The 15,756-nt window shown below is 43.0% G+C and overlaps 1 protein-coding gene across 1 annotated transcript in view; it reads left to right on the top strand.

Annotated features, from left to right (window-relative positions):
* Positions 1-14,492, top strand: part of LOC311040107 (fibulin-1-like) — a gene marked incomplete at both ends in the record, with an annotated part of 29,872 nt that extends 15,380 nt beyond the window's left edge. The window contains 7 exons of the mRNA XM_084050180.1: positions 329-452; positions 1,668-2,064; positions 2,791-2,876; positions 6,566-6,708; positions 10,884-11,105; positions 13,604-13,738; positions 14,353-14,492. Of these exons, the coding sequence (XP_083906306.1) occupies positions 329-452; positions 1,668-2,064; positions 2,791-2,876; positions 6,566-6,708; positions 10,884-11,105; positions 13,604-13,738; positions 14,353-14,492 (1,247 nt within the window). The remainder of the gene's footprint in view (positions 1-328; positions 453-1,667; positions 2,065-2,790; positions 2,877-6,565; positions 6,709-10,883; positions 11,106-13,603; positions 13,739-14,352) is intronic.
* Between the last annotated feature and the right edge of the window lie 1,264 nt (positions 14,493-15,756).

The raw sequence follows: 15,756 nt of genomic DNA, 5'->3' as shown, positions 1-15,756 counted from the left end.
GGGCTTTTGGAGGCTTTGTCTTGCTCCTGGGAAGCTTCATCATAATTGGTCCCAGATGTTTTGGTAACGGAACTGGCTGGATACTTTGGTGCTAATTCAAGACAATAATTAATCACCTTTTACACATTACATATGACAGTAACTAAGTACTACTATTTGCCTCTGAGATGTTCTGGAGTAGAAGTACAAGTACTGATCATTGGAATTACTCCAGTAAAGTAAAAGTAGTGCGTAGTTACAGTAAGTACAGTACTTGAGTAAATGTACTTAGTTACTTTACACCACTGCATATGACCCCGTTATAATTCCATAATGATTATGTTTTCAGACATTGATGAGTGTGCCGCAGGCAGCCACTCCTGCTCCGTCACTGAGAGCTGTTTCAACATCCAGGGAGGATTCCGCTGTTTGTCCTTCGACTGCCCGCACAACTTCAAACGTGCCTCAGAGGGGTAAGAGCTGATCTCTGGCACTAACTGATTATTTTAATCAATCAATTAAATGAACTACTTAAACCCTGCATACTTCAGTCGACCGGTGTCCATCACGGCACTGTACTCGGTATGCTCCTTTTCTCCCTGTACTCCAAATCTATTGCCGAAATTAGCCGATCGACAAGCTGACAATGTGTCGCAACGCTTGTACATCTGCTTATTCTTGGCGAATGTTCGCGCATGATGTATCTAACTCTCTCCACACCTAGGTGTGCCCTTTCATCAATTATTAAACAAATAACGCATGGAGATCGCACCTTTAGTCACCAGAGTGACCAGAAACGCCAGTCTCCCTTGTACTCTTAACACATTAAAGGAGGAGTTCACCCAAAAAATTACTTATCTTCTATCAATTGCACACCCTATGAAGCCTTGAATCCATGGATTCTTTTTTGTTTTTGTCGTATTCCTAAGCTAATAATTAAATTATTAGCTTAGGAATCAAATTTTGATTCCCGTCTCCTACCGGCTAATGTATCCGGTAGGAGACACAAAGTAGATTATTTGTGTCTCCTACCGGAAATACACACAGTCATCAAATTATTGTCTTAGGAATGCCACAAAAACAAAAATAAATCCATGAAATCAAGGCTTCATGGGGTGTGTAATTGATAGAAAATAAGTCATTTTTTGGGTGAGCTCCTCCTTTAAGGCCTAAGGCCATTTCTACAAATGTCTTCTAAATCCTAACAGTTTTTTGAAAAAACCCATGTTGCTATATCAGTGGTTCTCAAACTTTTTCATGTCAAAGACCCCCAAAACTATATGGATCTGGCCGTGGAACCCCATCTCAAAATATTTTGTTCCAGGGACCCCCAGAAGCAAATATTTGAGTAACAAATGTGCGGTTTCAAAATATGTATATTCAAAGATTTGCACAATTGTTCAACATTTTTCACAAATAGCAGATCTACAAGTGCCGCGCTATGAGCCTGTATATCTGCTATTTTTGAATAGCCCAAGACATCTAAAATGACACAGATGCGTTCCCGGATCGAGTGGGTCAAACTCCCTATCTTTCTCTCTCTCTCACTTTCTTTGGCTTCCAGTCTTGTTTTCCTCCCTCGTTGATCCGCCGTATGTGCCGTGGTTTCTCTCCCCCCCCCCCCTCACCCCCAACCACCGCCCCCACCCGTGTACCCAATCCGCTTGCGTTTCTCCCCCTCTTTCCAGCCGTTGCGAACGCGTCACGTGCGAGTTCACGCGGGATCCCGCGGCGTGCCTCTCGCTGCCGCTGAGGATCTCCTTCTACGCCGTCACCGTGCCGGCGGACGCCCCCGTCCCCGCCGACGTCTTCCGCATGGGGCCCTCCAACGCCGCGCCGGGGGACAGCGTGCTGCTGGACGTCGTGTCCGGGGACGAGGACGGGTACTTTGGCGCCACGCAGAGGCAGCAGGCCCACGGCGGCGTGATCTCGCTGCGACGCTCCCCGACCGGCGCCCGGGACTTCTCCCTGACCGTGGAGATGAGGCTGGTGCGCTACGGGAAGACACACCTCTACGTGGCCAAGATCGCCGTGTTTGTCACCCACGAGCAGCCCCTCCGCCTGGGGTCCCGTACTAGACTGGAGGTATAGACTAGATCAGGGGTCTTCAACGTTTTCAGGCCTAGGACCCCCTAGTTGAGAGGCGTTGTGAGCTTGTAGATCGGCTATTTTTGGCTAAAGTTCTCCTCAGAAAAGGGACACTAGGGTTCAAGTGGTTAAGGTTACAAAAAAATCATATCACACAAAGATTTGGCGGACCCCCTGTAGTAACTCTGAGGACCCCCTAGGGGTCCCGGACCCCCTGTTGAAGACCCCTGGACTAGATAGTCTAGTATGGGTGAATTTTGCATAATGACTGCATACAAGTGAAATCTTCAGCGTTAAAGCGGCAACCCGGAACATCATTTTTATGAATGAAGCGTTGTTTTATGTACGGTATGTTAACACAATATAACTAGCAAGCAGTGGTGGAAAAAGTACTCAAAAGAAAAAGCTCACGATGCATCGCTTGTAGATCGGCTATTTTCAAATACCTGATGTATAAGATAAGGCTAAAGCGGTTAATGTATGTTTCATAATATCATAATTTACATCTGAAAAGTAACTATAGTAACTAAAGTTTTCAAATACTTGTAGTGGAGTAGAAGTAAAAGTATTGGAAATTGGAAATACTCAAGTAAAGTACAAACACCTAAAAAATTGTACGTAAGTACAGTACTTAGTTACTTTACGCCACTGCTAGCAAGCACATCTGCAGTGATTGGAGATCTACCTTACTCTTTCATTGAGTCGTTTTGGCCCTGGTGTCAGTTACCTGAAGCAGGGGTTGTCTCTTGGCTGAGCGGTAGAAATGTGGTCTCTCACAGTCACACGGGAGACCCAGGTTCGAGTCCCGGGTAGGACATACAGCAGAAGTTACAGATTGCAGCTGTAATTGAACCGTAAGAGTGTACAGATGTTGTGCGGGTCCTTGTGGTTACATTAGTACACTCACAGTCTCTTGCAAATGGATAAATTAACACTGAATTCCAGAGTGTTCCTTTAACCCTGAGAGTATGAAACTGACCTGAACTGACCTGAAGGGACTGTGCATGATAAGTTAAGGTAGACCATAGGCAGTGGTGTAGAGTAACTAAGTACATTTACTCAAGTACTGTACTTAAGTACAGTTTTGAGGTATTTTTGCTACTGGAGTATTTCCAGTTTTCTGTACTTTTACTTGACTACTCCACCACATCTCAGAGGCAAATATTGTACTTTTACTCCACTACAATTATTTGAAAACTTTAGTAACTAGTTACTTTGTAGATTTTGATTATTATTACAAAACATACATTAACCACTTCAGCCCTATATACATTTTAACCATTTGAAAATAGCCAATGCGTCGCATCGCAACGCATTGTGAGCTTGTAGATCTGCTATTTTCAAAATATGTGTGTGAAAACTTGTGGAATGGGACATTCTTTTTTTGTTGTTGCCATAAGCTTTATTATAACAAAACAGATCTGTTATGTTTCCTTTGTGTCTTCCAGCTTTTTCTTTTATTATTTATTTTATGATACAATGTAGGTGCCATTTGGTGCTTTGGCTTTTGCTCACCACTAGGTGGAGGTCTTTAGCTGTTTTTTAAGATCATGGCTGTATTAGTGATCACAGGACTTGTTCAAAGGCAGTGATTGATAATGATGCCTGCTCAATCTACCTCATGTCTGTACAGCAGCTTTGTTTTGTACTCAACTATTATATGTCTGTTGTTACATATGTTATGTGTCTTCAATTAAAATGGATGTGATACACAACAACTGCTTTTCAGAGATAATTATAATTCCATCATACACACACACACACACACACACACACACACACACACACACACACACACACACACACACACACACACACACACACACACACACACACACACACACACACACACACGTGCACACTAATTCTTGCCAATGCAGTGCTCCTGTACTGTGGTCATTGATATTGGCGAATGCAGTTATTTCCTATGCCCTCCCCTGTGCCAGAACTGACTTTACCATGGAATTCAGGATGTCCCACTTTAGCGAAGAGCAAGAAAAATAAGCATGGCACTTATTTATGGGAACCTGGGCCCGGGGCCACGGGACGGGGTCTCAATTAGTGGTGCGCCAGCGCTACAGCTCTCAAGATGGATGGTGCGTTTGGTGTTGGTCTTGGGTGGATATCAGTTAATATACAGTGAATGATACCAAAACACCAGCAGCCGTGCAGGACTTTTCCAGCTCTTTGAAGGGCACCGACTAGAGCCCAACCGATATATCGGTCTCAAGTCTGCCCGATATCGACTTTTTTGAAGACATGGGTAAAGTTGGCAATTATGCAGCCTGTGTCCTGATTTTTCAACGATTTCGGAAATCTTCAAAAAACAGTGAGGTTGTAGATCGGCTATTTTAGAGGAGTATTCAATAGGGCGTTGAAGTGGTTGAATAGAATAAATTCTAGTTAAATGTTCTCAAATAGAAACCTTTTGCACTTTTTGATCAAATATCACATGATTTGGGGGGGGGGGGGGGGGGGGGGGTCCCCAGGTGACAGTGAAAGTGAAATTTAAGGACTTTTAAGACCTCAACAAAAAGAAAGGAAGAAAAGAAAAAGACCATTACTGTATCAAAAGTATTCAACAAAACATAAAAACTGGTCAAACATTGGTCAAATTGTCAAATAATATAAGAAAGAGGCAACATTTGTGAAAATAACAGATCTACGAGCTCTCAACGCCTCGCATTGCGAGGCGTTGTGAGCTTGTAGATCTGCAATATTTATCTGTGGAACCGAGTCAAACTAAATGTAATAGCCTACCTCAACTCCTACAATTCCAAGTGCTTGTCAGTGGGGGTGGGGGGTGGGGGGGGTGTCCCCAGTTCACATATGATTATTTTTGGGGGTCACGGCCTGAAAAGGTTGAGAACCACTGGTCCAGGTCCCTCCAAGATGGGGATCGGCATCGGGCACGTCGGGCTCTCACACCTACAGCCAGCGCCTCCCTGTAGTTTGTCTGGTCTGCAGTGATGGAAAGGCATTAATGTCTGATATAGATGATTAGGAGGATTCCCTCAAAAGAGTTCTCACTTTTCATTCCAAAAACAAGTATATTGCCAGATTCTGCGCCTGACATTGTTAGGAATGTCAGATGACTGAGCGGCCTGGTGGCTCAGCCGGTTAGTGCCCATATTTCATCTTTTTATGTTTTCTTGAATGCCTTATACTTATACTTTGTCTATGACAGTGGCACGCAAAAAAAGTACTGACAAATAGCCGATCCACATGATAGCACTTTGTGCGCTCTTGGATCGTCTATTTTTTGCTATTTTTTAAAAGCTTGTCAGACGAGCTCATAGTGCTATGAGCTTGAATATATATTTGTTAAAGCAAACATGTGTAACTCAAATCTTTGCTTCTGGGGGTCCCTGGAACAAAATATTTTGAGATTGTTATTATATTCTTTTTCTTCCAAAAAACTGTTGGATTCAGAAAACATCTTTAGAATCGGCTTAAAGGGTTAAACAGTTTGAGAATCACTGCAGTCGCCTATACCAGTGGTTCTCAAACTTTTTCATGTCAAGGACCCCCAAATTGACACTTATTAGCCCGCGGACCCCCCATTTGAAAAGATATGCCAGGGACCCCCATAAGAGAAGATTTTTACGACTCTAGCAGTGATTCTCAACCATTTTAATTTCAAGGACCCCCAGTTTGACATGCATTAGGGCTACAGACCCCCATTTAATGGCATTTCTATCACTTGGACCGCAATTTATATTGTAAAATCTATGTCAATTTAACTCTGAGAGTGTACTTAGGGTCCATTTGGTTCCATTTGTACACTCTCAGAGTTACAGACCCATAAGGGTCCATTTAGTGCCTAATCTATCATTTAGCTGGGGACCCCCTGGAACTCCCTCAAGGACCCCTGGGGGTCCCCGGACCCCACTTTGAGAACCAATGGCCTATACTCTTCTCATCGGATCACCTCAAATGACATCTAAGTCCGTGTACCCTCCCCTCGCTTTGTACTCGTCCCTCTTCTCTGTGGCAACACGCTGGCCATGGATATCGTTTCTGTGGCTTTTGGCCTGAGGCTTAAAAAGAACCAACTTGGAGCCACCTGCTTCCTACAAATTACAAGGCCCTGTTCCCCTCCTCCACGCTCCTTCGGGTGCACGCTGAAAGACTTTCTGTCTTCACCTCAGTGGAACCTCTTTAACACGCCTCTATGGTTTGGCCATCGATCCATTGATAAACCGTAGATGTTGTATGGGGCTTTTCAGGGGTTGCTGAGTTCTTGTGCAACTCCCCCGTGTGTGGTGTTGGCGGGAAAAAAGCCATTTCTTTCAGACGAAATGGTGAGGCACGTGTAACCTGTATTTTTGTTTTACAATGTCATGGTTAGACTCGTGACAAATCTATGTGTCTACATGTGTAGTTCTTTGTGTGACTGTTCAGTTAAATGATGCCCTGCTCTGTTTGGTTGCCCAACTACAGTAGCTTTGTCAGTTCATCTCTGTCTTTTTTTTTGTCCCTTCTCTCCTCTCCCCAGACAGAGGAATGTGGGTTCGGTGGGTGTGCGATGTGTGAAGGCCTGTCAGCCCAGGGACGTCAGCTGTGCCGTGGACCCCGTTCGTCTCATCACACACACCGTCATCTCTCTGCCCACCTACAGAGACTTCACCGCAGCAGAGGGTGAGGCCTCCTTCATACTGCATCACACTAGCAACCTGCGAAAAGGACAACAATGACGTATTTCATTCAAACAACTTTGAAAACCTGTGATCTAGAACAGTGGTTCTCAACCTTTTCAGGCAGCGACCCCCCCCCCCCCCCCAAAAAAAAAATCATATTTGAACTGTGGGGACCCCTCGAAATAATCATATTTGAACTGTGGGGACCCCTCAAAATAACCATATTTGAACTGGGGGCCCCCCACCATGACAAGCACTTGGAATTGTAGGGGTTGAGGCATTACATTTAGTTTCGGTTCCATTTAGACTCGGTTCCAATCCACGGATACATACATATTGTGAAAATAGCAGAACGGCTATTTTCAAAATGTTTGCCTCTTTCTTATATTATTTGACAATATGGCCAATGTTTGGCCAGTCTTTTATAGTATAGTTTGTTTATTAGTTTTGATGCAGTAATGCTCTTTTTCTCTTCTCTTTCTTTTTGTCTCCGCCAGGCCGAAGGCATGGCGAGAGAGTATGTTTTACCCCCCGTCCGTCCGTCCGTGTGTGTGTGTGTGTGTGTGTGTGTGTCCGTCCGTCCGTCCGTCCGTGTGTCCGTCTGTGAACAGCTAATCTCCGACACCGTTGGCCCGCTCGCCCGAAACTGTGCACACACACTCCCTGGATGCCAATTCAGAACCTCTGCCCCAAATGTTTCACATAGCCCTGTTATAGCACCACCAGGAGGCCGATTTGTGCAAAACCCATTTACTCCTGATTTTATCCAAACGCCATGCAAATCGGTACACAGTATCTCTATAGTCATGTGATCAACACGGATCTGTCCGTTTTCCATATTGGCTAAGGTTGGCTTCCAAAGTTTGCAGGATTGGTCCGTTTTGAACAAAATGCCTCAAATCATGAACGCAGCTTGCGATTTCTGTGAAATTTCACACGCACATTCCCACTAGGCTGAGGAAGAAATGCCACCCTTTTCACATTGGCCTGTTATAGCGCCACCAGCAGGTCTAATCTTAGCAAAACAATTTTTTGGAACAAAAGCCTCAAATCATGAATGCAGTGTCCGATTGCCGTGAAAAGCCTAAGAAGCCCTACTATTACCCCTACTATTATAGTGCCACCAAGGAGCACTTTTTCTAGTTTTCTCTCCTTTTTTTGAGGTATTAAAAATGTCTTAAAAGTCCTTAAATTGTCTTTTCACTGTCATCTGGGGACACCCCCCAAACCCTGGGGGGCCCGACCCACGGGTTGAGAACCCCTTATCTAGAAGGTCTGTGTGTGTGTGTGTCTGTAAGGACTAATCTCGCAAACCAACACAGTTGGCAGCGAGACAGCGGTCTTGTGTCCGCTACCATTAGGCCTTCCTATAGTCCATACATGGGCAACTGGCGGCCTGGGGGCCACACGCGGCCCCCACCTTCACTTAGTGCGGCCCGCAGGTTAAGATCGGAATACTGATATATTATTGATTTCAGCTGTTACAATTCCAAACATGCAAACATGACCCGCTTTAATTACTTCAGTCTATATTAGTAGCTTAAAAATTCTATTGTCTTTTTAATGTCCAATGTATTTGTATTTAACTTCATACAGTTAACACAAGTATAACTAAATGCATTTGAAATTAAATACAAATTTAACTTTTCAGGATTTCATTTAAAAAATAACAAAAAATGTATCAGGATTCCAATTCAAAAATAGCAAAAATAGCAGATCTACAAGCTCAAAATGCGTCGCAGCGCGGTGCGTTTTGAGCTTGTAGATCGGCTATTTTTGCTACTTTTCTGTGACAAAGAATGGCGGACAAAAAAGTTCAAATATGGAGATAAGAGGTGTCTGCCCGACAATATGCAATGTCTGTAATGAGTGTGGAAATATAGTGGCCCTCCCCATAATCAAAGTTACCCACCCCTGCTATAGTCCCTCCTCAACCTTTTTGTTTTCACATAATGTTTTATACTTTTTAAAATATTTTGCCTTCTCGTTTCTTTTTATCTGTTTAAATAGTACTCTAAGGTTATTTACCTTTCGTATCAAATATGACTTTTTTATTGTGACGCATCACATAACAGAAACCTTTCATCATTAAAAATGCAAATGCTTGATTTGAACATAAGGAAAAACATACAATAACAAACCAAATAAATCAAACAAATCTCACTCAAAACACAAAACAAATACAATAGAAAAAGATAAATACGTACCAAATGGAAAACCAAAATATTCACAACATGCCCCCCACCCCATTTCTAACTCCCTAATCTAAACTGTTAGCTCTACAGCCATTTTGCAATTTGCAACAAAACCAGCTTCTTATCAGCAATATGACACATTGTGAGCTTATTAGATCAGCTACAATTCTTTGAAAAGTTGATCACCTTTTTGAAGATTTTCGGCCTATAATGACATGCGTATTCCATAACATTAGGACCCCAGGGTTGGTTACTCCATAACTGTCTCCACAAATGGACACAGCCTGGCACAACTTGGTTAACATAACAGTAAATGAAGATTATTATTATTTTTTGCATTTATTTTTGTCATTCAAATTAATTTAGTGAACTTGAGGGGAAAATGATTTTGTTTTGGCCTGGAGATAAGTGATATTGTGATGTGATAGTTCAGTGTGTATTCAACATACTATCTTTTTTCACAAACAAAGACTAGTATGGTTGATTTGAGGCTTTGTTTTAACGGCGGAACTTTATGCCACAGCGCATGGTCTTAACTTGTGGTGTGGGGGTGTGTCCACTGTCCAGTGCAATAGTGATATCTAGAGGACGCTAAATGTGGGTGCTGCGTCTGCGTCCCGGCGCTAAGGGCCCTGAATTAGTCATGACTCATGAGTGTGTTTTGGGTGTTATATTACTAAAACCAGAGTGTCGGGTGCCCTCACCTTTAAGAACCAGCTTCCCTGAACAAGACACTTAAACCCTAGCTGCTCCCAATGAGCGGGTTGGTGCCTTGTATGGTTGTCACCGCATAACTGGAACTCCAGTTATGAATTTGTGTGTGAATTGGTGAATATATAGAAATTGTAAAGCGCTTTAGATAAAAGGTGCTATATATAGTAAATGCACCATTTACCACTTTTACAAACGCCCCAGAAGGGGACATTCTGCCATTGCGTAACAGCCATTTTGAGATAATAAACACGTGGGGTAGTACCAGTGGTGTGTTCTACTGTGTTACGCTATATAGGTAGTGTGACCTGCAGAAAAATCTCGTAGCCAAGCGTAGCCATCCAGAAACCGTCCGAGGAAGCGTATCTGATACGCAGGAGGAGGGGCTGGGGGCAGCAAGAATGTAAACTTCAGTTCAAATAGCCTTTGTCATGTGATAATGTGCCGTTTGAGGTGAAGGCTTATGTGTGAACGCAGGCCATTGGAGTTGCGAAGTAATTCACACCTTAACTAGTTAACAATAGAGCGGTTATTTCATTCGGCGACCACGTGCTCGCGTACATACGCGCGCATGTGGGCGTGCACGTGCCGTGCGCGTGGGAGGGAATAGTTATAGCATGCCCTTGAACACACCACTGGGTAGTACTAGTATCATTGGTGTTGCTTAATCGTGTTACGTTGTCAGTTCCTGGGCTATGGCCTGTGTATTTCAACATATACAGCAGCCTCATTCAAAATGATTCCAGTTTTTTGTATATTATTAAATTCTATATCTTTCAAGACAAGTTATACCAGAACTATCACATTACAATATCACAATTTCCCCTCAAGGAGGGACATTGAAACACCCACAAATGAATAATCTTCATTGTCAGCTATGTGCCTGTTATGTTAACCAGTTTAAAAGTCGTGCCAGGCTGTATACATTTGTGGAGACAGTTGTGGAGTAACCACTTTAACCCTTGAGTCCTAATTTTGCTCGTGTCATTACAGGTGAAAATCTTCAAAAATGTGTGCAACTTTCCAAAAACTGTCTTTTTCTTTTTTCTCTAAAAGCTCACAACGTGTCGCAATGTGATGCGTTGTGACCTTGTAGATCAGTTATTTTCAGTGAGATTTGGTTTAGAGGGAAAAAGGAGCAGACCAAGTATAGAACCCAGCTAAGTATATAGAGTTTAAGTGGGCTACGTGTAAACCAATCCAACTCGGATCTCAGAGCACGTCTAAATGGTTCATGGTGTTCGATCTGGATCTGGATTTCGTCAAGCAGTGTTCCAGTTGCTGGACGAGAACATTCTTCTTGAACCTGGCCGCCTCCTTTATGATGTTCTGGAGGAAGAGGAGCTGGGTCTCCAGACTGCCCTCGATCTGCTTCAGGAAACAGAAGATCTTCTTATAGTCTCTGCCAGGTTTTCTGATCTCCTGGAGGATGAGAGCACTCAGTTCGTTGTTCATCTCCAGACTCTCCATGATCATCTGGTTCTTCAGCGCTGTGGGTGACAGATCGTGAGGGGGTCGGTGCTGTGGCAAGATGCCCACCGTTCCCCCCTCGCTGCAGGGCTGCAGCTCAACACCCCGGGGGGGTCGGCCGGTTTCCTCCTCCCCCTCCATCCCGTTCTGGGGGTCCTGGGGGTCTGCAGCTGCTATGAGGTTCTCCTGGTGCTCTGGATTCCCCGCCCCCGTCCCTGGGTCCAACTCAGAGGTCCCGTCCGGGCTGTAGTGGTTCATCTTGAGTTCTTCTGGCGAGCTGTCATTGCTCTCCACATCAGCTGTAGGGTGAGGGCTGGCGAGTGGGGTGACTGGGGGGGTGTAGGCCCTGCCCTGGCGCAGAGGGGACATGCGGCGTCGCTTCTTGGACCCTTCGCCATGCATGTTATCGTCCATTGGTCTCTTGCCCTTGTTCTGGGGGCCGGTCACACCCTCTTCTTCTTTCTTGCCCTTCTTGTCCGATCTGAAGGGGTTTCCAAGTGCGTGCACGAATTTGGGCTGCTCTGGACGTGCGTCTCGCAAGGGCTGAGGAGCGGCTTTGTTTCCCATCTGCGCTATTGGCACGCTGTGGAGTTGGTCTGGGTCCTGTCCTCTGAGGGCACAGACACTGGCGTTTAAGAGGTTTGTCCTCATGCGGCTGAGCTGGTCCAGCAGCTGACTGCGGGGGATGTCATAGGGATTCTTGAAGATCTGTGGCTTCAGACCCTTGTTGGGCTCGTACTCTATCTTTGTCTGCTGCGTGAGCTTCTCTAGGTGAGAGACCACACTGTAGCTCAGGCCACATCCCATGTCGTCAGCAAGCAGGTTGTTGGGCGCTCCCATGATCTTCATATATTCCTTCTTCTGCCTAGTGCTCGAAATATTTCACTTTTTAAAACATAAACAGTCAACGGATGTCTGATGCACTATGATGTCATTCATCTATGATGTCATTCATCTATGATGTCCATACAATGACGTCAGTAATCTACATTATGCGCAAAGTTTCAGCCCAATCTGACATTGTGATGAAACTTTGCTCATATACAGTATGAAGATTACTGATTGTATAAGTCTGACATCATAGGTGACTGATGTCATACTATTGATGTCAGTCAGTGGTTCTCAACGTTTCCTGGATCAGGGCCCACTTGAAAATCTCTAAAATGTTTGCGGCCCACCCACCTGACCACTAGTAACCGCGTGCGTTTTCAGAGCATATTCATTTGTGTTCCGGCTTGGATCCATGGAACTATGGAACTATGGAACTATTCCTATTATTGGTATCACAATAAAAACTATTTTTTACGTATTCTCTTTTATATTATCAAAATCTTGCCAATTAGTTGGGGTCCACTTGCAATATCCTCACGGCCCACACAGGTGGAGAACCGCTGCTGTAGATGGCAACCATCATCCTAAATACGTTGTAGGAGCCGTATGTGACTTTTGCCTAGTTTAGTGTTTTATTATTATTGACATTATTATTGCACACTTGATTGACAGATTGGGCACTGCACTGTTAGTGGTGGTGGGCGTGACCACAGGAGCTGGGGCGCTGCCACGCTAATAATGAAACATGGCGTTCACCTGGGCATAGTAGTATGGGAATCTGGATAGAGAGTGGGTGAGCGAGTGGAGCCCATAATTTCTGTTGACCGCAACAAAGTAATGTATCATCATATCTCAACACAGTGACTTCCAAGTTAGTTAATAGTTTGCTGGGAACTGTTGTACTTAACGCTGTCTTGTGGAGAATAAATGTTCAAACGCACAGGATTGGAGTGGACCTGAATTCTTGTGCATGCGTGTCATACAAGTGTCTCTCTCTCATGTTTAGCTCCTCGCGGCCCTTTAAACAGCCGCAATATACGTTGTACATCTACTTTCACCCTAGATGGAATTCATTTTGACCAACTACTGTATGCAAGTGCAATGCTTAATCCATTAAGACCGGGGACGCATCTGTGTCATTTTAAGATTTATTTGGCTATTCAAAAATAGCAGATCTACAAGCTCATAGCACGGCACTCGGTGCCGCGCTATGAGCTTGTAGATTTGCTATTTTTTCTAAATCGTGAATATTTGTGCAAATATTCCACAAAGGGACATTTTTTTACTAAAATCTTTGCTTCTGGGGGTCCCTATTACAAAATATTTTGAGATGGGGGTCCGCGGCCAAATACATATCATTTTGGGGGTCCTTCACATGAAAAGGTTTGAGAACCACTGATTTAGAAACTTTAGACCACTGATATGGAAACTTTTTAAACTGTAGGCATTTGTAGAACCCCCAGAAGCAAAGATTTGAGTTAAAAATGTTGGCTGTAAAAACTGGTATATTTTCAAAGGATTTGCAAATTTCGTCAAAAATAGCAGATCTACAAGCTCGTAGCCCGCCACCAAGTGCCGCACTACGAGCTTGTATATCTGCTATTTTTGAATAGCCCAAAGAAATCTGATTCTTTCCTGGGCTAAATGGGTTAAAAAGTCAATTAACATTTGATCCTCCCTTTCTAACAGATATTGTTTTCCTGAGGACGATGGTTCCTAACAGCCCTCTTCCTGGAGCCACCAACGTGTTCTTTGACATAGCTGCTTCAGACAGCGACCATTCTTTTGACGTGGTGAAGCGCGTCCACTATGACATGATTATGGGTAAGTCAAACATGTTGAAAGTGAAGGAATGTGTGTTCTTACTACTGCAACTGTGTGTTATGCACACATTTTATGTCATTTATAACTGAAATCTATCTATCTACACTACAGTATCTATATACATACATACATACATACATACATACATACATACATACATACATACATACATACATACATACATACATACATACATACATACATACATACATACATACATACATACTGTGCATACTGTGCATACAAACATACACACACTCAGTGGTGGGAAAAGTACTAAAATGTTTGAAAATATAGCCCTAGGTATAAAATAGGGCTAAAGTAGTCAATGTATGTTTTATAATATAATGATTTATATCTGCAAAGTAACTACTAACTTAAGTTTTCAAATACTTGTAGTGGAGTAAAAGTACAATATTTGCCTCTGAGATGTAGTGGAGTAGAAGTAAAAGTACTGAATATTGGAAATAATCCAGTAAAGTAAAAAATACCTAAAAATTTTACTCACATAAGGTACAATACTTGAGTAATTATACTTAGCTACTTTCCACCACTGCACATACTGTATGTGTCAACAAACCAGTCCTCATGGTAATCTGTGGTGTGTCCTATAGGTGTTGTCCGTCAGGTGAAGCCCATCATCGGCCCCGGCAACGTGGTGGTGGAGGTCTCCATGAATTACATCAAATCAGGAGTGGTGTCTCATCGTAACATCGTGGTCATACACGTCTTCATCTCAGAGTTCTGGTTCTGAGAGACGGGGGGGGGCTCTGTCTGAGTTAAACTATGAATTTGGAATAGATTGAGAGATATCTATCGTTTGGAAAAGACTGGGCAATTTAAAGGGACAGTTCACCCCCAAAAAGACTTTTTTTTCCATCAATGAAGATAGTTTTTGTCTCATTCCTAAGCCAATAATTTGACGTCCGGCAGCGGTTCCGGTAGGAGACACAAAGAGTCTCCTTTGTATCTCCTACCGGAGCCGCTGCCTCTGGTCATCAAATTATTGGTTTAGGAATGCAACAAAAAAAAATATCCATGGGGTGACTAATCCATAAAAAAATGTTTTGGGGTGAACTATCCCTTTAAAGCTGCAATCCAGAACTTATTTTAATGAATAAAACATTGTTTTAACCAATGTGTATGGTACATCCGGTGGAGGACATACAAGTTATGCATTGCAGCTTTAAATCTTTGGCTGACAAGAGGATAACCATTTCACAGACTGGATCCTCTCTATGTTAGAAATATTAAATGAAAACATTTGGGGTGATTTTTTTTATCTTAACAATAAAGCATTTTGGATTATGTAAGTGTTAACCACTTAAACTCTTAGTTGACTGGGGTCCTCCAGGGCTCTATACTTGGTCTGCTCCTTTCTCCCCTCCGCATCAAATCTCCTGGCTGAAAATAGCTGATGTACAACGCATCGCAAACGTTGTGAGCTTGTAGATCTGCTCAAATCTTACTCAACTACAAATGAAAGTTGTCCATATTTCTTTTTGACTCGAGGTAAAGTACTAGAGTAATTGCTTTTTAAAATGTTCAAGTATTCAAAGTAAATGCTTTTAAAAACACTCAAATATTCAAAAGTACAAGTATACATTTTCGTTTGGGTTTTATGGCTGTATTTCACAAAGCATTTACAGAAGCTTGTAACTCTCTGAAACAACAGAATGTAGGCCTATGCACTGGCTTGCTTGTAGAACCACTCTGCTTACACAAAGCCTGGAAACACCTATAAAAACCTAGAAATGCAATCGAATCAACAAAAAGGCCAGTCATTTATCTTTTTTAATTGTATTTAAACAGTAGTGGTACATGTAACTCTGAGGTGAATTAAAAAAGTTTTCCATTAGCCTAGATTTCTATATGGAACCAAAGCCCTTCCAGCTACCTCTTTTTCTTCTTCCCTTTTTATGAAATCGCAATGTATCCTACAGGCTTAGCAAGGAAATTCACTCTAAAATGTCTACTTTAGTTTACATAGTGCGGTGTTACACCACATTTGGTTACCG

Source organism: Gymnoscopelus microlampas, assembly GCF_963454915.1.
Source record: "Gymnoscopelus microlampas genome assembly, chromosome: 23".
NCBI lineage: Eukaryota > Metazoa > Chordata > Actinopteri > Myctophiformes > Myctophidae > Gymnoscopelus > Gymnoscopelus microlampas.
Note: the sequence above shows the minus strand (reverse complement) of the source record. Positions and strands in the feature narration are given on the sequence as shown.